A 26,110-nucleotide genomic window follows, 5' to 3' on the forward strand; every position below is an offset into this window, starting at 1 on the left:
ACAAGCAGGAAAAAGCTAGAACCAAAACCAAAATATTTTGCTTCTGTAACCTCTTTAACAATTGTGTATCACCTTTGTCTTTAGAGTCAACTACGAATAATACTTTTTTATTATTTGCAATTTTAGCATTTAGCATTTAGTCTATAAACCCTAAATAGACTGCACCTCAGATCAAAAAAGACATTTCAAAATCATGTGCAGATCAACAAGATCCATTCCTGAAAACTGATCTCAACCTTTACTTTAGTGATTGAAGAATGTCTGTTCATTACACTTTTGATTTTCGATTAGTGAAGTCATATCTGTGCTATCTTTGTACAGCAGGGACTTTCTTTTTAAAAGGTCTGCCCTTATCCAAAAAAGCCCAAATTGCAAAAGAAATCCTTATCTTTGACATGATAAAAGAATCAGTGGCATTACCTAATGATGATAGTTTAAGGCAAAAATGATTTTTATTGTGGGATTGTAGCATCAAAAGGTATAGAAAATTGCTAAAAAGAAAAAAAAATAGATTCACACAGTTTTGGAATTCTAGTCATGTGGAAAGAAGGCAACTAAAGAAGGAAAAACAAAATACCACCAAAACCAATATCAATATTCGGAGTATTTAAATTTATGTAAACAAAAAATCCTCCATGCACGCACTAAAAATTCAAACTAAAAATACTGCACACAGTTGAAAATAGTAGAGCAAAAGTGCAGCACATGTGCAGTGCAGAATTGTTGGCCAAACACAGAGACACAGGCAGAACAGGCTCTGGAAAAACAATTACTGGATACCCGTTGGCAACTCAGATGCAAATAAGAATGGGTTGATGTCTCAGCTGTCAAATAATACACCACAGAGGAAGATGAGAGTTGAGAAAAGAATAATAAAAAAAATGTTAAAAAAAAAACCCTAGTGAAGAGCGAGATAATGTATATTTTTTAACAATAAAAATTGGGGGGCTTTTTGTAAACCAAGTTGTGGAAAATAAACTCATCTACTATAAAGTCAAGGTGCAAGCAACATTATTGTACCTTTAAGTACTTCATTATTGAGCAATTCTTTTGAAATAAGAGTATATTGTTGAACCACATGAAAAGATCACAGTTTTGTACTTTTAACTCTGAAATAATAATATCAATACAGTTTAGGTTGTTATAATTTCAAAATCTAGGCGGTGGGCATAATATTAATAACACCTTTTTCAAAGATTCATAATCTTTTGAGAAAAGAAATTTCTAATGGACTCTAGTCCAAAAAAAAGAGAGACAATTCTTTTAAATAACATTCCATTTTTCTCTTTTGACCACTAGAAAAATATTTCTTTTTGAGAGGTCAAAGTTTGTTAATCACCTGTCTCGTGATGTTTTGAGAGGTCAAAACATTCATCTCACTACTTTTCATACTTTATGAATTAGGTCAGTATTTTACTAATTCTGTATATAATAATCACAACATACTCTTTGGGTTAAGCTTGTTCATTGATCTTTTATTTTTTGTTTTGGTTTAAATTACAATAAAATGTGCCATTGAACTGATAGTTTTGATTTATTATAATGAATGGAGAAAATATGTAGGTGCATGCCTGTCCATTAAATGCTTTATTTGGAGCAAATTTCATATGCAATAAATTTCAGACAGTTATTGGCACCAAAAGCAGCAACATGTCAATGGTGATGCAATACATGAAATAACAATCTAAAATCTAAAACTCTACAATAATGGCTAAAATTCAATCATTACTTTTTGTTCCTTTACAGATAGTCATAAAAAGAGCTGCAAACTATGAAATACAACACATACTAACTTGTAAGCAAAAATGATAAATAAAAAAGTATAGCACAGCATATATAGTACAAACAATTCAATTGCAATACATTTAAAATATATTGAAAATAAACAAGATTGGCATTAAAAATAGGAAAAAGAAAAAAAGAAAACAAAAATAAGTGAAACATTTTTTTAACTGAATTTCTGTTAAACATATTAGTTATTGTTGTTTTCAAATTAATTGAAAGAAGGAGATAATAAAATAAAAACAAACAGAGGGCTAAGGTTTTACTCTAATATATGTATACAAAATAATATTAAAATTATAATTGTAATAAATAATCTGAACCTATTTTCTAATGTAATATTTTAACAAAGGCACAAAACTTTACTTTTCAAAGGCTTGTAAAGTTTTCTTTTAAAAAAATCCGATTTTTTTGCAAGGCTGTTCACAATTTCCAATTAAATGCAAACTTTTGTGATCTCCTGTGTGACCATGAAATGACCCAGACAATGAGCCCAAAGCATAGACAGTGGACGCAAAAACACAATCAGTGGACATAGACAATAGACCAAAGACATAACAGTGGACGCAAAAACACATTTTGATATTTTTGGCACAAATGGAACCTCATAGAAAAGTACTCAACGGGGAACGACGTCACTCGTTGTTTGAGGAAGTAGCTTTGTGTTGCCTTGTTTTGTCCTACTCTGTGTGAATCCTGTTTTTTAGAACTTTGATTTTTGTTTAATCTTTTTGCATGATCAAAATGTATTTTCCTTTTCTATGTTGACACCTTCATGTCTCTTTCTCACATCTCTTTTTTCCTATAAATTGTGTTTAATCTTAGATATTTTTTTTGTCTTTTTTGTTGTACATTTCCCTTTTATCTTTTGTAACTTTTTGTAAATTTCTTTCATTTTGCTTTATACTTTACAGCCTGACAAGGATTAAGCAGCATCTCTTGCCACGCTCTGCACTAAATTTCCTTGTTGAAGGACCTTTCTTTGTTTCAGCTGACAGCTCTCTTGTTGAGGCCATGTTTTCTGACAGTCAGCCAAGTGAGAATTTAAGCACACTCTTACTACCTTCAGATTTATTGGCTTGATTAGACTTGTGGCTCCATTTGATTTAGACATGCAGCTGATTTCATATTTTGTCATCTATATATTTTTAAAAATGAAGAGATATATCTATTTGAAAAAGCCTTTTTGGCTTTCTCTGCTGAGTAAAAAAAAAGGAGAATATTTTGGAAAGTTTATTTATTGATGAAATGTGTGGAAAATGCCATTTTGCCCACAATTGTAGCTTGGTACACGGTAGATCAGCAATGCCTACAGTACAAAGTCATGATCAATCACAATCAGAGATGCACACAACCTGCTGGCTGGTGAGAGAAAAGATTCTTTGGCTGAGCTGCTATCAACCAGAGCTGTTTTAGGCTTGCATAAAAAATTCAGAACTCTCTCATAGCAACATTCGCCCTACATAGAGCGCACACACAGATGCTTACACTCACATCAAAGTATTATTTATGGTGCAAACGAGTAAGCAGACATGGAAAGTACACAAATCTGGTGCACTTGGACTGATGTGGTTAATATGTGAGGAGGGAGACAAGTAAATGGGGGGGTTAATGATTAAGACGCAGACATTTAGCCGTTAGTTTAAATCACTAAAGGGGCTTTTTTTCTCTGATAAATTAAAAAATACTTCTAACTTGGCACTGTCACTTTATGAATCATGGAGCAAGTGATGAAATTTTCAGGGTCAGCAGCAACAATGAATCAGTTCATCACTAAGGCCAGCCATGTTTGTTAGAGTATGTTTCCCAGGAACGATTAACAGGCTGTGCACACACGTGTGGATTTCTGTTTTCAATACACCTGTGCATTCATTCAAGAAGCATGCATGATGCACGTGACCTTGTGGAAGACAGAGATGTGCGCACACATCTCCTCGGTAAGGAGGTCAGCACCACAGCTAGCTCATCCATTTTCATTAGACATTGATGACAGGTGTGGAGAGATGGATTGACCGGAGAAAGGGAGAAAGGTTGAGAGAGTGAAAGGATATAGTTATGCTCTCTGAGGAAAGACTATTAAACCACTACTTGCTGTCCTCAACCATAAAGCTCCCTCCGCTCTTATTACATAATACACTTCCAACTAAACTATACTCAAACACTGACAAGTATTGAGTTGCTCATTCTTCACTATCAACCTTTGTTTTGATTTGTTTTTACACGTCTTTCTCACAGAAGCTGTTTACAAAAAAGGTCATAAAAGCATGTTTTTCCTCCTCAGAATAGCCTCTAATCTGAGTGTGGCCCCCACCAGTGTGCGTTACCCCTGCTCTGCCAAGCCATTTCTGTAAAGCCTTTGGGGCACCTGTTCATCTTGGCAGGATCCAAATGTCTCCAAACGCTGCTTTCCCCAACTCCAGTCTAAGTTAAACCACTTGAAAATTTTGCGTTGCCAATTTACACTTAAGCCTCTTTCACCCGTGCCGCTTTCACAGTTGACTGGCATTTTTATGGTTTAGTTCAGTCAGTCTTAAGTTGTTAGGCTATATGTGGTCAAGTGGTAAGACATGAAGCAAAAATAAATGAGCTACCCCCTCCCCCCCATTCACTTTAATATTGAAGTTGTAAAGCTTCATTATTAAACTGACCAACATTTATTGAATTTGAAATATTATTTGCATATCAAAAAAATCTCAAATTTAAGTTAAACGTTTTTGTTTCCGATTGCTTATGAAGACACTACATACTAAACCAGGGATCTGAAACCATAGACTCTAGAGCCACATGTAACTCTTTACATGTGGCTACCCTTTATTGTGGCTCCTTGGCTTTAAAGAAAAAAAATTATTGCTTTGAATTATTAGTAAACTATCTAGACTTTGTCAGTTTTGTCTTGCATTTAACAATTCAGTTAACTGACCAAAATGAAAGCAAAAGCATTTATCCACTGTTAAAGTGATTTATTATGAGAATGAGCTTAAACCACATTGTGATCTACAGTTTCTAGTTGATGTCTAGTATAGAATTGCAATTACATGTAAATCCAATTGCAATTCTATACTAAACATGTACAACATTTTTTTATGTTTTACATGTAAAACATTTTAAAAAATTACATGTCATTTCAATTTATGCTCCAATTACGTGTAAAACATTTTTTTAATAACTGGATTCAACACTAATGTTGTCATGTTTATATGTGACAGTAAAAGAAGAAAAATCGTAATGTTGCATATTTAAATAGTTTTTCTTAATTTGAGTAATTCATGTAAATCTGGTGCAGCAGGAGGATCTTATTTGACGCAGGTTGCATTTTATTTTGAAAGAAACTTGTGTGTGCTGCTACCAAAAGTAAAAGAAATTAAAATTGTTCCAGAAAAACATAAAGCTATCTTTTTATACATGAATGCTTAATGTCCACAAAAAAAAACTTTTCTTACTTTTCTGAAAAATTAAATAGGACTTTGCAGCACTTGCTTTGGTCAGTAATAAACTGGAAAAAAAGAAGCTTTTTTTACTTTAGAAGTTGCAGACCCTTTACCTAAACCATTGTTGAAGACAATTTTGGCCATTTATTGTGTGTATGTATTTTTATTTATATTCTCTTTTTCTATATGTAAATTTCTATAATTTTGTTCTTTTTTATAATGCCTAAAAGTTGATTGCACAAAGTTCCTATAGTAGGTCTAAATATATTAAATTCTTATTCTGTCTTTATATATATTTCTCTTTTCACAGACCTAATGGTATTTTGATCTCTTGGCATTTTCAGCATTGACTGTTAATGACTTTCTTTTTAAAATTGTGCGTGTTTTTACACATAACTGGTAAAGCAGTATTATTAAACTGGCTTTAATCATCATTGTGTTCATATTACAGTAGTTGCCAAAGGCAAACACTGAAAGATAAGGACTCATCCTGTTTGCTTATGTGCTTTTTTAGCTCTTCAGTTACGAAACAGGAGACAAATAAAAGCAGGACTTTCAGATCAATAAAATTATAAAAGGAGAGACATCCCACTGAATGTAACTGGCAGACCTCAAGAGGTCATTTGGTATAATTTCAAAGACAGCAAGGATATTTTCAATAATATTCTATTTAAATTCCATGATCAGCTCCATACAGCATGAGCAAAACTTGCCAAACAAATCACCCCGTCATTACCAACATCAGCTAGTTTGAAAATACGATTTTGTTTTTGTAAGATCATGAACATTGTCTTCTAAATTAGAAACTGTGCTGAAGATAACAAAAAAAGAAAATCTACCAGAAAACCTTGTCCCACACAGAGAACATGGGTTCCTAATGCACTAAGTGCCGTAAAAGAGAGCTAGAGTGAGGTATCATCCTAAAAGTATCCTCTTCTTGGTGTGGAAAAACGGACTCCAGTAGAATGGATGAAGGGGGAAATGGAGACATTTACTGTGCTTCAGTCATTCTAAAGTAAAAGGTCTAAAAAAGTTACCGGTGCCTCTAGGAGGGACATAGAAAGCCACTTTTTCCAATATGTAATACGTTAGCAGATCATTGTTAACTGAATTTAAGTGACACCTGAGGATTGAGAATTGGATTTTGTTTGTAAAAACATAAAACAAAATGCATGTTTTACATCAAAACGCATTAGAAAAACAATGTTCCCTGCAGTTGGACATTAACAGAGCCGCCAGGGAACAGGATCCATTCCTAGTGGCAGCAAAAGCAATTTTGTAAATGGCTTATTTCTAGGTGAGTCTTAAATCTTGTGTCTCCAATTTTTCCAGCAGAAGATGACAAAATAAATGCAATCAAAATCCCACTGCATACATGAGTTTGAATTTGTTTTGAAAAAGTTTCCGATGAAATTGTGACACTCTTCAATGAAGATTATTATGTCATTAATCTGTTTAATTTTAGAGCAGCACCGGATTAAGGTGTCTCAGCAGAGAGCCTTTTCAATCTCTCTTGCTCTTAATAATTTATTGAAGAAACAGATTTACCAGTAAAGAAATCCCCCACCAGCAGTGAAGTGAATAATGTTCCAATTCTCTTCTGTTAATGTCACTGTCAGTCACTAGGATTTGGGCATTAACAGTTAATTGTTTTCCAAAAAATTTTTTTTATAAGAAATTGGTGTTGTTCTCAACCTGCAGAACTGCGCATTGTAGTCTCTATAAGCTAATGCATCTCCACAACCTCCTGGCATTATCAACAAGAATGCTGTCTTGCCATTAACGATTTCCATCACACAGCCTATTGTCTGAGAAATTGATGCAAGAGAATCACACATGCAAAAATAGCAGCTACCTTACCTTTCTGTACACTATCATGTTGGGGGACTCATCTGCTACCCCATTGGTCCCTTGTCCGCTGCTGTTGGTCTGTGCCATGATCCGTTGAGTAAGTGTGCCACAGGAAATGTCAGGTGCTCCTGTTGTGGACAGATCGAGACGTTACGGACCATCCATCATAAAAAATATGAACATGATCTTACCTTCGACAAGAAGGCAGTCTTTTAAATATCCCGTGGTCGGGATTGTGTTTCACCCCAATAGGCTTTTTTTTTTTTACACTGAACAGATGTGCGGACCTTCCAAGTTGGCCACATGTATTGCTCACACATTTCACAAGGTCTTGACAAGGACGCGTTTGATTATACTCAAAATATTCCAATGGATTCTTATACTGACAAGTTTCCTGTCAATGGAGAAAGTAGTTAAACTTGAAAAACAGTTATGGGCACCAATTACAAGTCTTCTATTCTGAGAATAAATCAGGATGTACAGAATTAAATAGCAAACCTTTTTTTTTACTAGTAGATATTCACATGCATAGGACTTTATGCCCTTTTCTGAAAGCACCCTTCCAAACCAAAGGCAGGAGCTGAGAATCCAACAGTGACAGCTGTAAATGCAGTAGAAAAACACACCGTCCCTCGAGGAGCAATATTACTTTACAGTGCAGCTTGGGCACATCCGTTTTGTGCAGACCAGCTCCAGTCAAAATGTGCAAGACTTTGCAAGCGTGCATCCATCCTGTGCACGTTGCAGCTCCATCATTCCTTTTCTCCCTTTGACACCCACACGACATTCTTGTGAGGGTTTAGTCTGCATCACAAGATAGCCTATAGCATTCAAACAGTGAAGTCATGCAACCTGAGGCCGTTGGCGCTTCCAGATTGTGTTTTTTTTTTTTTTTGTCGCCACGAGATGCTTGTTCTTTTCAGCACCTTGGACAGCCGCTGCAAAAAATTAAAAATGAACCCCGCGTCCGCGATCGTCTTCTTTTCAAGCCCGCGGAAATGCACTGAAAACCGGAGAAAACGGTCACGGGAGGAGAACGGAGAGAAAGAAAGGGAGGAGGGGGGAGCTTACCTGAAAAAACGCGAAGCGCACTAAAGGACTCCTAAAATCCTTGCAGGGGTCGAAGCCTGATCTTTCACGTTCAGGGTGTCAACTGGCAGACATAGGAATGCGAGGGGTGTACATCGGCAGCGGGAAGAAGCAAACATTCGTCGGACACTTGGTGTGGCTCAGCTCCGTCTCCGTCTCTCCTCTCCTCCCCTCAGAGCGATGCTCAGAGAAGCGCGACCGCGCCAACACGGAGCGCTGTGAGCGCGCATCGATCTATGACCAATCGCGTGTGAGGAATAAATTACAGCGTGTTTCGGAGGCGTACAGCTATCATTCTGGCGCAATTTGTCCCAGTACTTACTGCAGGTGTAGCCACTTTTGAAAACTAGTCCATAAAAAGAAAAAAGAAACAGACCTGTTGGAGATTAAAGTTCTGATCATACCACAAAGATCAGAGAGATTCTGAATTTATTGAGCCTTTTGCTTTTTCTTCTTTATAACAACATACATTTTTGCATTTTTGATTTGTTATAGCAGCCTATGTGAAGTTGAAAGGGTGACATCAGCTAATTTTGGGCACTTTTTGTTTAGTAGCTTGGGAGAAAATTTTTTTTTATTAGATTGGAAATCGTTTATTTCAAGCAATTAAAGCAGAAATAATACAAAAACGTGACAACAGAAATGCGTATCTAGATATAGCAAACATGATTAGTCATAAAAAATTAATGGTAAAATACACATACGTCAACATAGGCGTAAATAATTCAGTTATTACTCTTCATCATAAATAAACATTTTTGCTCGTTTGCATATAGTTCATGACACAATGAAACTGCACATGACAATTGAACTATTAAATATTAAGATTGTCACAACAAATTCAGCAAATTGCTATAGGGAGTGGGAGGAAGTGAATTTATATAATCCCACCCCAGCTTTGATAGATTTCACTTTAAATTGTTTTTTTTTTTAACCTAAATTATCATCATCCAGTTCTTAACTTCTGAGCAGTCATGTATACTTCTTTTCGGGTCATTAAAGAATCCCCAAGTATAAACAAATTACATGAAAAAGATAAAGTATATATCATTAAAAAATAACATACTATAATAAAGTTATTGCACTGATCACATTCTTAACACAGGAAGGAAAATAACCTTAGAAACCTCTTACTACCACTATTCATTTTAACATTTCAGCAAATGATTTATGTTTGTTTGTTTGTTTGTTTGTTTGTTTGTTTGTTTGTTTAACAGGCAACTCAACTAATTTAATTTAACTAAAATCAAGTTCTATTCACATAAGCAGTTTTATTTGGAAAAGAAATGGGTTTGTCCAAAAAAATTTGAACCTTGAGACAAAAAGCTATATCATCAAGGTGAGAGAAAGTGATGAATCCTTGGGTGTGCATTCTTAAGATGAATGCATAGTTTACTAAAAGCAATACCTGTTCAATGTAGCAACTGTAAACACAAGCTCTTCCTCATTTACTGTTTCAGTGACATTTTCCTTTTGCTGGTTTCCTTTTCCATCAATAGCAAAAACTGTCACAAAGTTGTAAAGAAACAGTTGCCTTAAAGGAAAATACTCAACCTCTTGATTTGTTGACTTTTAAAGCTCTGAAGTCTGCAACTATTCAGGCTTGAGAGATGGCAGATGTGCCCCTTCTGCCAATGTGTATATGTGCTTAATCTGTCTGATGTCCTCCCTTCCGCTTCACTTTCTCAGGACTCGGGCTCAGCACAAGGTTGACCAAATATACTGTCCACTTTCCCTGTGAACTGCAAAAATATCCATGTAGAAATATCATAAAAGTGTTGTCATAGAAACATAAAAAAACAAAGTGTTTTTTTTATTTTTATGAAACATGTGTATCTAATCTTTTCATGACTCCTCTGTCATTCCTCGTTGTGATTATGGATGGGTTAATGTAATGAAAACTCCTATCAGGTAATTTTTCATTGTCAGTTAATTCGCCCTAAAAATAGACGACATATCTCATATTAAAATAAACACTTTAGATAATTGTTGAGAAAATTAATTGAATCCAACCAAAAAACAAACCAAATTAAGATTAGTTTAGACAGTTTTCTTTTTTTTCTTTTTTTTTAGCTGTGTTGATCAACTCTTATTGTTTTAAAAACATTTTAATTATACTTTTTATTGTTCAAGTTATATTTGACAAAACTTTAATACAATAGTACAAAATAACAAAAGCTTTTATGCAGGAAACAAAGCAGAAAGAGTCCAAATTTGATTTGAATTTTTTGATTTTGAAATGGTTTATTTCAAGCAATCAAATAAGAATGATACACAAAAATAATACAACAATACAATCATCAGTTATACATTCATACAATGACAAATCAAACTTAATAATTATACATATTAATAAATATTCCTGGAAAGGGAGTGGAAGGAAGCGAACTTATATAATCCTACCCCTGTTAACCATTGTATTACATGATTTATCAATATCCGGTTCATAACTTTTATCAGGCAGAATTAAGAATCCTAAAATATCAATAAATCATATGACAAAGATGAATTACTTAATTATTATGTAAAATAAAACTTTTAGAAATCAACAGGGCAAATACAGATCAGTTATCCAAAAGTTATGCAGATTATGTTACATATAAAAGTCATTTATATGATTAAATAATAATACTATATCAGTAAAATAGACATAACACTAATTCAGAAATTTTCATAGCAAAATTTGATCAAGTATCAAAAGTAAAAATATCTGCAAAATCATGTTACATTAGGAAAAAAATCATGAATCAATTTATCCATTTTTGGAGCAAGTGAAGTAATATCATTAGAAATCAATCAATGTTACCATTTTCTATAATTGATCAATCATTTGTTTTATTATTATTATTATTTTTTTTGTAAGTTGTTTATCCATCTATCTATCTATCTATCCATCTATCTATCTATCTATCTATCTATCTATCTATCTATCTATCTATCTATCTATCTATCTATCTATCTATCTATCTATCTATCTATCTATCTATCTATCTATCTATCTATCTATCTATCTATCTATCTATCTATCTATCTATCTATCTATCTATCTATCTATGTGTATACCGGTAATAAAAAATTGACTCGATCTATAGGTTTGTTTTCTACGACGGAGTTTTAGGGCCACGGTGAGGAAAAAAAATTTTGGCCAACATGACGAGATTAAAGTCGTCATGTCGACTTTAATCTCGCCATGACGAGAAAAAACTCGACACAAAGTTTCGAGAAAAAACTCGTCTTGTCGAGATAAAAGTCGAAATAAAGTTTCGAGATTAAAGTCGCAATATTGCGCGAGAGCAGTGAAGCTGAGTCTTTCAGGAGTATTCAGTGTTATGGCTGTTAGTGAGCTAGTGGCTTTGTATTTAAGAGTTTACGACAGAGTTTTATGGCCACCAAAAAAAAAGTTATTTTATTAGGAGATAAAAACTCGTAAATTTACGGGAAAAAAGTCATAGATTAACAAGGAGAAAACCCCGAAGTTGTCTGTTTATCGGAGCCTATCTTGAAGATGAAAGATGTGGAGCCTTTTGTGAAGCTTTATTTCCGGATTATAGGTTTAAAACAAAGATTCTGAACCTTTTGGCGACTCAAAATCAGATTATTGTCAGTGGAGCCGCCTTTCCGGGGTTCGGTGTATTGTTCAGTGTCAGTAAAGCGGACTTTCATCTGTAAAATAAGGAGCTCAGAGACACGTTTGGGTGTAGAGGATCGCTGCAGCCTTTATTCTCCTTTTCATTCACACACCCTGAAGTTCATCTGTCACATTACGTCATGAATCTGTCATCAGATCACCAGTGCGGAAGTAAACAGTGTTACATACGCCCACTGCTGCAGATGAAGCGTCCCGTTTGATCATTCAAAAACAAAGATGAATGAAAATAGTCTGTTATATTAGCATTACAACGTTGAAATAGGCAAAAAAGTGCTGCTCCTCAGACGGAAGCATCACACAAACATAGAGATCTGGTCCTTGGTGGAGGAAGAAAGGATTCAAGTGAACAGCTGCAGGGATACCGATGGCTTCATCATCGGGCTGCAGGGATCCTGCAAACCAACCATCAATAAATACAACTTTAATGAATCGTAAATGAATCAAATGAGCCTCCAGACATCTGGAACATTATCAATAAACATTCAGCTCACCTGTTCAACAAAGTTTAATCGGTCTTCTCTGCTGCTGCACGGTGTTCACCTGCTGCTCTGCATGCTCACTTCCACAATAATCTCGTAAATTTACGAGTTTTTTCTCTCGCGAGCAACATTGCTACTTTAATCTCGAAACTTTATTTCGACTTTTATCTCGACAAGACGAGTTTTTTCTCGAAACTTTGTGTCGAGTTTTTTCTCGTCATGGCGAGATTAAAGTCGACATGGCCAGAATTTTTTTTCCTCACCGTGGCCCTAAAACTCCGTCGTAGTTTTCTGACATTTAATTTTTGCTTTTTTTTTTTCTCTCTCACTCCAGTAACATTTTTCGTATTTTTTTGAAACCACATGAGTCAATGACTACAATCCCCATAATGCATCGGTTTGGTCGTCGCCGAACAAAAACGCGGAAACAAAAGAGAAGTAATCAGTTTGTCGTAACAAATAACACCGAGTCGGTATAAAGTGGGCGTAGTTGTCGCTGACAGCTGTCAAAGTTTAAAACGTAGCTTTCAACGACACCACCGAAGGAGTTGGCATGGCTTTGAAGAGAATACAGAAGGTAAGAACCTCGTCTTTTCGCAGTGTGTGTATTTTTTTTTCGTGTTTACAGCTAAGAAAATCCTCTGGTAACGTTAGCGAGTCGTCTTAGCATCTTAGCTAACCGAACGGTTGGCTCTTATGTTAGCATTTAAAAATTAGGTAAAACGGCTAATAATGGTCTTTCATCGAACCTTTTCCTGGCATTATTTTTTTTCCCGAAACGATGACGAGATTTTTTTAAATTGAAAGTTAGTTAAGTACTTAATCTTTCGTATAAAAACGGTTGGAACGGGGTTTCCTGTTGTGGGCACGTAGTTTGTTGTGATTGTTTTGGCTGCCTAGAAAAGGCTAGTACGCGGTATAAACAACAGGAGCAACTATCACAACAATCCAGGGTTGTATTATCATATTCTGGACTGAATATCGGATCTTGAAACCCATCACCACCCTGTTGTGACGTGTTTATAAATAAACTTGCTCGTAAACCAAAAGCTAACTTCCTGATCAGCAGAATGGCCTAGAAAATGATTCATAGCACTTTTTTTGTTACTTACTGATTTTTAATCAAATGTACTTCTGTATTATTACAAAATTTTACATATTCATCCATATGTGCAGGAGTTGAATGACTTGCAGAGGGACCCGCCTGCCTCCTGTTCAGCTGGACCTGTAGGAGAAGACAGTAAGTGTAAACATGTACATATCATGACATTTGTATACATTTCCTACTTCTTTAATCTACATCAGTTATTCATCAGTCAGTAAACCCTTCAAAATAAAGTGTTTTTTATGACCTTTCTTTTATCTTTGTGTCATTTAGTGTTTCACTGGCAAGCGACCATATCAGGACCGGTGAGCCTTTTCTAGATTTTTTTCCTTTATGTACTTTTTTCTAAAAGCAAGCTGATTCTGGATTTTTAGACAATAGAGTTTTATGTTGACTCTTTCCCCCTTTTCTTTTACGTACTGAGCTCAAACTGGTTCACTCACCCGAGTGTTATTCATTACTGTCAAAGGAATTATTAAGACACAATTATTTTGAACATTTAAATAATAAAATATTGAATAATAACTGTTTTTATTTTTCAGAATGACAGTCCTTATCATGGGGGTGTTTTTTTTCTTTCTGTACATTTCCCCACTGATTATCCCTTTAAACCACCAAAGGTAAAAACACTTTTTTTTAAATATTTTGATTTCTGCACAATATTGGTATTCCATTTTTTCTTTTTTGCATAATTTGTTTGATTTGTCATTATCTTAGGTCGCCTTTACTACAAAAATCTACCATCCAAACATAAACAGCAATGGCAGCATTTGCCTTGACATCCTGAGATCACAGTGGTCTCCTGCGCTTACAATATCGAAGGGTAAGTGTAGCCAACATAAGTCCACTGGAACAGGAAAACAGCAGCACCACTAGTTTTTTTGGCAAGTTTTTATTTGAACAAGAAATCCATCTTGATAGCATAATAGTACATGTTTTAAGATTTTTTTACATTGATTTTATCATATCATATGCTTTTGTGTCTGAGAGGTAAGATTATAATGCAAAAAGGAAATGGCTTTCAGTTGTATTTGAATACCAAATGAAGGTAATTGATCTCTGAGTGTGTTTACAATTGAGGCTTTAAAAAAGGATTTCTAGGAGTTTAAAAATCTCAAATAAATCTGTTTTTCTCCCCAGCAGCCACATATTGATTAGCTGTTATATTCCCATCATCCTGTTTGTCCATTTTTGTCAGCAACATTTGGGCAAGAAGAGACAAGTAAATGTTGCATCTTGTTCTCACTTATCAGCCACCTGGGATCTCTGGAGAATCCAAGGATTATTATTATTTTTTATACTTTTCAAAGCTTTTTTTAGCCATACAAGTAGAGGAACAAATACTGGCATATATTAATGCAAAATGAACATAATTATTTTAATATTTGATGTATAAAACAACATACTCAAAAGGGTTATGGCATAACTATTTAAAAAAATAATTTCAAAACCTGGTATTGTTAATACTGCATATTTTTGAATTAAATGTTAAATTTAAGTTAAAAACATATTTTAAGCTTTTATATATGAAGCTTCTTGCACACTAATTTTCTTTCATCTTTTGTCCCCTTCTCCAGTTCTACTTTCCATTTGCTCTTTGCTATGTGATCCAAATCCAGACGATCCTCTGGTTCCTGATATTGCACACATTTACAAATCAGACAGACAAAAGTAAGTGTAAAAAGCAGTGAAGTTATCAAGCTTTAGAAAAAAACAACAGCAAATACATCTACTAATCTTTAATGTATTTTTTCTTCTAAAGGTATAACAAACTGGCCAGAGAATGGACCCAGAGGTATGCAATGTGATGGACCTTAAGAGAAAAGAAACCTCATGACAGTACTGTTCTACTGCTTTATATACACTGGTCATAGCTGAGGTGTTTAAGCTTGAAGCACTTTGTCTTCTAATATCTTACTTGACTAAACTGTTTATTTCTTTTTCTTTCTTTTTTTTTTTTACCACTGTTTTGCCATTGTTATTACTTCTGATAGTTTTGTTCATTGATCGTGCGGAGTTGGAGTGGTTGTATTTTTCCTTAGACATTTTTATTGTATAAGACTATGCTGTTTTATTTCCCATCATTTTGAATTAAAAAGCATTAAGTAAAAAGTAATTTTTTCAATTATTCTTCTGTAGTGATTTTGTGGAAACACAACTGCATGCATGTTGTTCATTATGACCACTAGGTGGCAGCCTAGGGTTAACATTTTAAGAGATCTTCTTGGACAACCTGGAAAATAAGTAACTCCATTTGATAACTTTTATTCATTCTTTCTTGTGTAATATTACTAATGGTATACTTTTTATCTAGAACATTAGAATAAGGTTTTATTTTGAATGTTTACAAAATCTTTTAAGCTGCTATTTTAATTGTTTATTTTCTCACCTAAAAAAAACAATCAAAAATACGACTAGGCATGTTTTAACATTTGATATAATGCATGTAAGAAGTTAAATCAAAATTATTGCCTCAGTCAATGAAAAGACAGTCTGTGTTTATGCTAAACATTGAATTGTAATATTAGTTACAAATTGATTCGACATGCGCTTAGATTATTTTATAAAGTTCTATTGTATATACCTGATGTTTTTTGAAAGGCATCCCTCACACACAAAAAAATATTCCGAACAGATTTAAGGTTTAAATAGTTCAGATTTCTAATCTGAAGAGCATTGCCATAAACATAAATGCAAAAACTAAAAATAATATTACTGACCTTGTGTAAACTTTAAAGGGAGGCATCTGATCATTTTAAGCAAATAAAATAAAAATGTTTTGATGCACAAATGACCTTTTTCTCTAATCTTTGTTGTCATTAAAAAGTGTATTTCTGAATTTGTTGGTGCAAAAGGAATGTCATTATGGTGAGGTCCTGACTTAAAAGTTTCTTTTTTTTTCCTGTGTTCAGCCCATACATGTAAAGATTATCTGATGTGCAGTGGGTGAATGCTGCAGGCTTGTTTTGCTTTCCCCTTTCCTGTATTGCTTCCTTTACACACTCTCAGGAAGTGTAATGTTTTTTTTGTTGTTTTTTTTCACACACTGGTTTGGTTCTGAACTTCTCCAACTCTTACAGAAAAGAAGCAATTATCCTTTTTTTGTTCTTTTTAGCAGTAAAAGCAGTGGTTCTGTTCATGGAATAGTGCTTTATTTGCTTTAAATTGAGTTGAGATGTTTGCATTGAACAACATGGACTGCATGAAACTCCATTGGCTTCCATGGAAACAGTTTTGGGAAGTCGATGCTCTGGGAGGAGTTTTGGGGTGTTCTTTTTTTTCTTTTTTTTTCTCCCTCAGTTTTCTTCAGGATGACACATGAAACTTTCCCGAGCAGTAGTTTGGTCCCAGACTGTGCTGCGCTGCGCTCCTTTATCTCCAGGACCAACGACCTTCAGCTTTGTAGAACCTCAAGCTCCTGCCTGTTTTAGAAGTCCGTCCAATGGGGGAAACCGACGGAGTTTGAAGAAACGCCACCGACAAGACAAGTCTCAAATGCGCTGCGATGAGCCCGCAGGACGCCGCGAAGTGACGGAAGAGCAAGAAGTTGAGAAACGTCGAGCGCTTTCGCCCGGGCTCGGTTTTCGGCTCTAGAGCTCGCAGTGGCCCCCGGAGAAGCTGCGTGCAGCGCCATGGCCGCTCAGTGCGACGCCTTAAGCGGATACTTGCAGCAGTCGGACCAGGGCTCCAACAGCGAGCGCAGCGCCGACTCGCCTCTGCCGGGATCGGAGGAGGACCTCAGCGGGCCCCTCCAGCTGCCAGACCCGGAGTGGACGGAGGAGAGGTTCCGGGTGGACCGCAAGAAGCTGGAAGTCATGTTGTTAGGTAACACGAGCACAAGCTAAGCAGAAAAAACAAAAGAAAACGATTTTCTAGGCTGTATGAAAAAAAAAAAAAAAGCTAGATAGCTAGAAAAAACTTTGCTCTTTGCTTTGACATCAATTGAACTCCATGATTGTGGCCCACCTTTCTTATTCTTTGTATTTAGAAAAACGGTGACCGCATTTTTTGTGTGTGCGATCTGAAAGAATTAATTAAAGCAATTAAGGTGAGCCAATTTAAGCTAGCCACCAATTAAAGCTCACACTTCAGGACAGCAAACCGTAAACAAAGACAGAGAAACAAAATAGTAACGATAAAAAACCATAAAACTTGTTTTCACACGTGCTTTGTAAACAATATTCAGAAAGGTAATGCAAAGAATCAACTTTGGCCTCCCCCAGTGTAGCTACCAATTCTGTCCACTAGGTGTCACCACGCAGACTCATGTAGAGTCCATGTTTGTAGACAAAACTGAAATTGACCCAAACATTCAGATGGCTTTTCATCACAAGAGTCAGCAAATCTAAATAACTGATGCAACAGCCTTGACTGCGTTTTAGAAAGAAAAAAAAAAAAGGAAACGGACAGGGTCCATGTGCAAGTCATTATGGGAACAAACTTCTTTGGAAGTTCAGTATTGACAGACTAAATTAGTGTTGCTGTTACTTCATTTCCAAATTCTTCTGTAAAACTGAAGATTGCAATGTAATTCACTTCTTTGGAGTGTGTACGGTCATTTTTCCACAGATGATAAGCAATCACAGATTCTATCAAGTTCTAAAAGTTGAGGTCAGGTAATTTCGAAACACATCAGAGGGTAAAATTTGCTCATTCAGTGATAGGTTTGGATGTGGGAACTGTTCCCCCTGCAAAAAAAAACAAAAAAAACTAATCAGTTACAAGGATGTTGAAAGGAAAACAGATAATGTTAGGTGCGTCGACAATATTTTATTTATTTTTCATGTTTTTCATGAATGCTGTCAAAAAAAGCTGCTGTAATGCTTTTGGAAAGCTGCTAGTTTTTGAAAGTTTTCATTCTTCACTCACAAATGTATGCACACAAAAACACATGGATCTCCCCTTGAGAAAGTCCTAGCTGCTGCCTCGCCGCCGCTTGGTGCATTCCTCAAAGCTCCATGTCATCTCTAACTCTTCCAGGAAAACAACTTAACCAGGGGCCAGCCCTAAATCTTCCGAATATGCAGTGCCACGTCGCAGTTGACCCAAATGTGACTGTTTATGTCCCGGAGTATCTGTATACGGAATGATCTCTACAAACATTTTCAAGTCCGTTTCATCCAGGAATATTTTGTTTCCCAATTGCTTCCTTATGACATCATGGCTGACAGTGCTGGTGTTGACATTGCAGCTGTGATGCCGAGGGGCAACGGCTGCTGCGCTCCCTGGTCAGTTCGAGGTTAAAGTTGAGACGCTTTGCTTTCTCAGCCGCACAACTGCTGTAACCTCTGTGGCAGTCTGCCTCCATCATGTTTACCTCAGTCATACATCACCAGCTTTCCTCCAACCTGCAGTCTTCTACATTCATCGTTCTCACTAGATCATCATCTTTTTGTGCCGAACGTGAGAGTCTAAATCCCCAATAATGACTGAGTGAGCCCCTTCCAGTAATCTCAAAGCTTTTTAACATCTGGCTGTGTTATGATTGGACAGGCTGTTGATTTGGATGTGGTACATAATGTCCTGAAGGCCAAAACTTGCAACATAATGAAACAATTTTACAGAAACTCCTGTTTATTTATCTTTTTAAAAAAAGTTTTTTTTTTTTTTTTTTTTGCCAGACTCTCCAGTTTGTCTTGTCGAAAAAAATGAAATGAGGGTTTGCCCCAAAACAGGGAGGTCATCATTAAATTAGTGGTCACTTCTGCGGAAATTAGCATTTTTAATGCTGCAGAGTGCATGGCAAATGGCGACTGACCGTCAGAAATGACATACATGATTCCAACAGTGGACTTGTTGGAAATGTTAATAAACATTTGGTTCTAATGCATTTTTGTGGTTCAGTTTTTAAAAATGCATATCCCTGTGTCTTCAGCTATTCATTTAGTTATTGATATGGCGAATAACCGAAAAAAAATAATTATTGAAGTATAACCAAATTAACACTTTTGGAGGAGCTTATTTAAAGATTGGATATTTTTTCACAAGATATGATTTTGAAAATAAAGAAATTAACAATCAGAATTCTTTTGGGAAAGTTCAAAGGTAATCCATGAGTTTGATGTGAGTGCTAATAGCAGATATTTCATCTACCCTTAGGCAACAAAAATGACCCTGCAGTTCTCTGTCAATTAAAATGTTGGTGAGTCTCCAGTACATCTTTGCACATAAACAAAACTCCAGCACACACAAACAAATGTTTTTTTTTCTTTTTTCTCAAGAAATTTGTGTTTTACGACCTCCTGTTTTGGCAGAGTTTACGTTTGCAGAGAATGGAAATTATTAGCTGTTCAGTAATTACAAATTTACCATTTCCCGCGCGAGCAGAGGAATTGCTTTCTGGGCTAAGATTGGTTAACGGTGTGAAGTGACAACAAACTTCTCTCAGGGTTACTGCTGTACTCTTGGCAGGTTGGAATAGAAATCCAATGTTAATGACTGGAAGACCCAAACAGAGGCATGAAAAGCTTGAAAGATGGTTTTACGTGCGCAGGGGAAAACGTACAAGAACTTTTGTCCTTTTTTTTTGTATTGCATTCAGTGTGAAGCAAGTGTGGGAAAAGGCTAACATTTTCTCCACCAGGGATTGTCTTAAAGAGAACTTCTTGATGTTTTTGCGGGGATCGTGTGACTTAATTGCCATCTGTGTAAGAGAATGATGCCATTGATGTGTTTGTGACTCAGTGGGCCATGGGTACCCTCTCGCTCTAACAGCGTGTTTGCCCAGTAACAGTGACAACAGCCTGCAATTAGCGCAAGTGACTCATTTTCTTTATTGAACTAATTAGTTTCCAGCCCAAATCATAGACTATCATTGGTTGGTGTAGTGAAATGTCTGTATAGGGGACGCTGGTGGTTTTAACACGTTTTTGTGGCATTTTTCTAATGCTGGAGGACAATATAAAGAAAATTCAGTTTTAATTTGCATTTCTGAGTATTTTTTATTTCAAATTGTTTTGAATCATGAACAGACAAAAAAAAGTTATTGGAAAAAGAGGATATTTGTGGAAAACCGCCCACAAGCTCCCGGCTCCGCTCCATACTAATGCATACCAGTGTGTGAATGTGTGTGTGACTGGGTGAATGGGTCTGTGACTGTAAAGCGCTTTGTCCTTGTAGGAAGAAAGGCGCTATATAAGTATACGCCATTTACCATCCACTTGCAGTCAAATATATCCATTTACATATTTGTTTTCCCATCTGAGCTGGAACCTGGATCAAAACTGTATGTTCGCCATTTTTGTTGCACCAGTAATGTTAGGTTGGGGGTGTTAGGGGCTGTAAGCTAGTAGGACATCGTGCAAACAGGGAGCTCATAATCAGAAACATAATCATAATAAAAAGATCAATGTGAATGCTTTTAGAATAGCTCATAAGATTATCAGAGTTGGACTTTAAGGTAGTTACTGGATGAAACTTCTTTTTTTTTTTTTATTAATCTAAAGAATTGTTTCTTGCAATAATCCGTATGTTGAGGGCTTCATCCCCCTATTCCTTCTCGGTGCTGAGCAATATTGGCAGGCAGGAAGTGAGTGTCTTGTGGGGAATGTGCTGCAGGCTTTCTCTTTCTCGTTCCCTCCCTCTTGCCTCCATCTGTAACGTTCAAACATGGTTCTGTTGTTCCAGCTTCCACCAGAAAGCTCAGGGAGTCCACAGGCCTTCCTTTGCTCTTTGTCTAGCTAGCAACGATGATCTTGCTTTAACCTTGAAAAAGGTTAGATCCCTCCCCCCAAATAAAGCACTCGGAACACCAAACCTATCCGATGACTGCACAAGGCATTGTTGACAATCATGCTTTGGTTGCACCATGATTGATTTTAGTTGGCTTTTTTGTGTTGTAATTTATAATTCAGAAATACTTATTAATCCCCAAAAACTCTCCTGGAAAAGGGGAAAAGAGTGAATTATAGGTTTTGCAGGAAAAGATGACAAAATTAGAAAATGGATGGAAAACAAGAGAAATGACAAACAATTGTAACTCATGTGCCATATGAGTGATGTGAGTGAGTTTCTTTGGAGTATTGGTGTTTTTGTGAGTCACTTGTGACTTTAATACCAATAATAACGATAGTCTTAGCCAGCGCCTCTCTGGGTTTATGGGGATTTTTGGGTCAAACCCACACATTCCTTTTATTTTCCTGCTAACCCAATTTAAACCTATTGTCTGTTTTTCCCAAGAATTCTGTTGCATTTTCCAGAAGAAAGGTATTCTTCTGAGTGTGGGCGACCTGATGGAAACTTTTTTTTACAAGCCACTCAGGAATTTCCTTTAAAATTAGGCTTTGGAGTCATACTCTGATGCTATTTCTCTTTGCCTTTTTTGCTGGATTGCTTTATAAACTTACTTCAGACTCCAGAAATCTTTCGTTTTTTGTTTGAATTGTATGTTAAAACCAGATAAAGTTAAGTGTATTACAGACCCACGTTCACACACGTTTGATAAAGGTAGCAAAAACCACAAACCTCCATTAAAAAGGTAGTATAGTGTTCCAATAATTATTATCCTCATGGCTTTCTCATATTCGAATGAAATGACTGCTATTTCAATGTTTATAAATAGCAATGCAGTAGGCCTGCACAATAAATTGCAAATTTATCGTTATCATAATATCTAACTGTGCAATATGCATGTCGCAAAAGACGGGGAAAATCGCAAAAACTGGTTACTTTAGATGTGCTTAAACAATCTTATAGTGAACTTTAGTGAAAGGGAAATTATGTTTTTGGTTGATTTGCAATATGTTCATTTATAGCAAGTTATATCGTCATCGCAATATGAATCACTATTATCGCGAGTTTTCCTCATATCATGCAGCCCTACAATGCAGTAAAGAAAACATTTCTGTTTTAAATAATAATTACAAATGTGGTAAAATACCAGGTTACATGAGGCCTATTATCATTTTTGAAAAAAATAAGATTTCATCCTTCGCTTTTATATTTTTTGGAATTCATTGTCTAACTTAAATGAAACAAGTTGTACTTCTCATGAGCAGGCATTTTGCTTATGCAGAAGTTGAGTCTTTGGTTTTTGTTCAGTTATATATGACAGCTGCTCATGTCCTGTTCTCATCTGAAATGCTCTGTGTCTGCTTCTTTAAGGCCTGTCTAAGATGCCCAGTTTCCTCGAATTTAGTACATAATGTGTCAAAAATGGACAATGGTTAATAATACCTCTGAGATAGACAAAAAAATAAAAACAGTTAAACAGTCATTTCATTCTGATATGGAAAAAAAAGCATTCAAGGTTAGTTCACTCTGTGGAGATATAGTTTAATTTTTAAATCATATATGTTTATCTTTTTTATTACTTTCCATATATTTTGTCTGATGTATCCCTGTTTTAGGTAGTCATATATATTTTATTTTTTTCTTTTAGAGGACTTCACATTAAATGCAATTAACTGATTCTCTATCATTTATAGGTTTTATTTTCTATTGTAATATTGACACTGTATTTTATTGCTCTTTGCAAATTAAATCACTTTTTGTTTGTCCTATAGACATAAAAAAGTCCTATTGACTTGAAGCTAATTTATAAAAAAATATGTAATACTGTGGATGAAGGTGAAAACCTCTATAAAACCCAAATTTTTAATAAGAAAACAATATATATGTTCTGAATTTAATTGATTTTGTAATATATACTGTAGTAGTAGGAGCTGCTGCTAAAACAAGCTCATGGAACAGGAAGTGTGACTTATGCCCTGGGGCTTCTGGCTCTCCCAATGGTGATTAAAGAAATAAAAAGGTTGTGAAAGCAAGATGACAAAGTGTAGCCTGGATGACCTTATACAATTCTCTCAAATAAGCAAATCAGGAGATGACACCATCTCGGTGCTTGTCGACATTTTCTGATTTGTTTAAAAATATTCCATAAAGGCTTTAATGTTCTATATTTTGTGCTGACTTACCTTCGACAATGATTATTCATTCATCAAGCTACTCTTCAGGCTTTAATGGAATGGTGAATTTTGTGCTACCACCTTTTCTGTTCTACACTGAAGTTTTGTCTTGAAGGGTTTCTCTCTTTCCCCCCTCCTTTTTCTTCTGTGTCAGGTTTTTACAGAAACATGCTGATACAATTATACATTTCTTTTCGACTTTGCTTACACCACAAATTCCCTCATCCTGGGTACGATGAGGCTTTCAGGAGCCGTAATATAATTGAGCTGCAGTCGCCAGAAAACCTGTAGTTGATACTTGGGGAAAATAAAGCATTCTGAGTGAAGCAGAAGAAGTGGGGTGACCCACTTCTGCTCTCCTGGAACTGTAAATGGGCTGAAATGAATACCTGTTTTTCTACGTCCCTCAAACGTCGTCTTCTTCAGACCTTTTGAAATGTCAGATTTACATTCTGTCTGGTTTGCGGTTGCTATTTTAAAAGTGTTTCTTGGGGTAGGTGTACTCCTTGATTTTTCCCACTTGTGCACACATACAGCGGTTACACGAACGCGTGCGCACACACGCATACAGACCATGTAGCTTTTAACCACTCCACCAGGAGCTTCTGGTGTTTATCTACGGATAACCTTGGGTTTTGGTTTGCTGTTCTCTTTTCTCATTCAACATCGAGCACGATCCACCTTTCTTTCGTTTGCTTTGATCAGAGACTCTTTCTTTCTTGCTTTCTTGCTTTTGTAGAGCTCCTTTTGAGTCTTGGCCTTTCAGCTGGCAAAATATTCACAATCTGAACTAAAAAGTTAAAAGACAGAAGAAAGGGAATTTCGATTTTTTTTTTGCTTTGGATGAAGGAGGAGAAAATTGTTTAATCAAGTTGTGTACTGTTGCACAAAAGCTGTTCTTGTTGGGTCTATCGGTGTTGAAAACTCACTAATAGCGCTACACATAAACTGCGATTAATGCTATTTTAAATGTTTACACACATGCTAAAACAATCTCGTGGCAGTTTAAAGTACTTAACGAAGCAAATAGACTTCATGCTATGTTCACAATGGGCATGTGTTGTGCGTTCAAGAGTGCACTCTTTGCATACAGTGTTCACACTGGCCTGGCACTACCCGATAGCTTTTTTTTTTTTTTTTCACAGCTATTATAAGACAATTATAAGACTTGATGTCATATAATTCCGGCCAGGCACAAACTGAATTTATTAATTTTCAAACGGTCGGGACTTCCATGAATTTAATAGAACACTACCAAATCCAAGTCTCTGGTTGGTCAAAATTCAACTGTTTTAACTTTCAATGTGCGGTCAATGGCCGCGCATTTTGTACGTGGAGTCCGAAAACTGACATAAAATCTTCCATGAATTACGTATATGCACGCGTTTATTTAGCTTTTTCATTGAAAGCTGTCATTTGAACACGTGTTGCTGAGTCCAGTTTGAACATAGCATTTGACCAATTGGATGGACCCCTTCATTCGTTGACCAATCGAGTGCAGTCCTTTCATGTTAGAAAACTGGCTCCTATGTAGACGTGGATCATTTGGAGTGTAATTTAAGTTGTATTGACTTTTATTTAAACAAAACCAAAAAACTGTTGCAATGAAATGGAAATTTTCATTTTTTTCTTTAACTATTTGTTCATGTATCGCAAGCCTTATCAACAACCACTAATATTGTAGTTCGCAAGTTTTCCACATATTGTGCAGGCCTTCTTAGTAATTAAAGCAAAACTTTTTTTTCACTGTATGGTTTGAAACAAGATGTTTTATCGTGTGGATAAACAGTTAAATGAATTTAATAAAGAATGTCAATAGTTAATAGATACTCTGATGTAATGTTTATAGTGGAACTCAGCCTGTTAAGTGAAACTGACTCCCTACTCTCCATGGGGGATCTAACACAGTAGATACCAGGCACCAGGAATGCACAGTATTGTGTAATCAACTGTGGATTTACACCAAGCAGACAGAGAAGTGGAACACAACCCAAATATATCGCAAACAACACTTGCAAATATTGCTGATAATAAACAGGCGCTGGTGTCTGTGAACGTGACCACCGTCTGTTGCAGATGTTCCAGACCTCCGTGTCACCTTTTACCTCTCCAGCAAATTTCCGTCTTTGCAGTGCAGCAACATCTGGCTCTTAGTGGATCTGATGAGCAACAAACTTGTTAGGCAAGGCTTCAAAAATAGAACGTCTGTTTTGAGAACAAAGGTTGACGTCAGAATATGCAGAAATGCGATGGCATCTGCTGGTTTTATGGTGTGAACTCTGTTTACATAAACTCAAGATGCCACGATTGTATCAACGCATCCATTCATATTTTTTGAAGTGTTGACACCACTGTAAATACATACAACCGTTTCTATAAAGGAAGTAATTCTGTAAATTACATTGCATCTCAAAGCAATGGTATGGAAAATGGCTTTTAAAAAGAAATAATTTAAAATGATAAAGTTTTCTCAAATCTCCTTGGCAACATGATTTCATGAGAGATGCTGTATTTCTGGTTATTGATACAATATATTTAGTAAGAATGGAATTGTTTCAATAGATCCCAAATTACTTTGTACCTACCATGGATTGTTTTCCTTATTTAATTTTTCATGAGTTCTTTGAAAACTGTAGAAGAAACTGCTGAATTTAAATATCAATACCCTTAATTTATTTATGTGAGAAACTTCTCTGGCAGCAGTTATCAAAGACGATATAAGGCAGACGGCTTGTTCTGCTGTCATTTCCTAATCTTGAATCTTAAATTGGTTCAGATGTCGACTTTTTTTTGAAAACAGCTTTGCACTCTGGAGTCTTTTA

General features: G+C 35.8%; 3 protein-coding genes across 4 annotated transcripts in view; 2 read left to right on the plus strand and 1 right to left on the minus strand.

The window, feature by feature from the left end:
• Positions 1 to 8,360, minus strand: part of rgs7a (regulator of G protein signaling 7a) — a 57,508-nt gene extending 49,148 nt beyond the window's left edge. For both annotated transcript variants that reach the window (XM_078932174.1, XM_023963462.2), the window contains exons 1-2: positions 8,133 to 8,360; positions 7,071 to 7,189 (exon numbers count right to left, since the gene is read on the minus strand). In XM_078932174.1, the coding sequence (XP_078788300.1) occupies positions 7,071 to 7,148 (78 nt within the window). In that variant the 5' untranslated portion in view covers positions 7,149 to 7,189; positions 8,133 to 8,360. The remainder of the gene's footprint in view (positions 1 to 7,070; positions 7,190 to 8,132) is intronic.
• A 4,159-nt stretch (positions 8,361 to 12,519) lies between these two features.
• On the plus strand, positions 12,520 to 16,177 carry LOC101164669 (ubiquitin-conjugating enzyme E2 D4). The gene is made up of 7 exons (XM_004077063.5): positions 12,520 to 12,855; positions 13,455 to 13,518; positions 13,657 to 13,688; positions 13,926 to 14,003; positions 14,101 to 14,206; positions 14,961 to 15,054; positions 15,146 to 16,177. The coding sequence occupies exons 1-7, from the start codon at positions 12,832 to 12,834 to the stop codon at positions 15,189 to 15,191; spliced, it is 444 nt and encodes a 147-aa protein (XP_004077111.1). The 5' UTR covers positions 12,520 to 12,831; the 3' UTR covers positions 15,192 to 16,177.
• A 405-nt stretch (positions 16,178 to 16,582) lies between these two features.
• The window catches only part of bicc1a (BicC family RNA binding protein 1a), a 66,393-nt gene continuing 56,865 nt past the window's right edge, over positions 16,583 to 26,110 (plus strand). Inside the window, exon 1 of the mRNA XM_011484364.3 lies at positions 16,583 to 17,208. Coding sequence (XP_011482666.1) covers positions 17,016 to 17,208 — 193 coding nt within the window. The 5' untranslated portion in view covers positions 16,583 to 17,015. The remainder of the gene's footprint in view (positions 17,209 to 26,110) is intronic.

The sequence above is a fragment of the Oryzias latipes genome, chromosome 15, assembly GCF_053564925.1.
Source record: "Oryzias latipes strain Hd-rR chromosome 15, Olatipes_Hd-rR_3.1".
NCBI lineage: Eukaryota > Metazoa > Chordata > Actinopteri > Beloniformes > Adrianichthyidae > Oryzias > Oryzias latipes.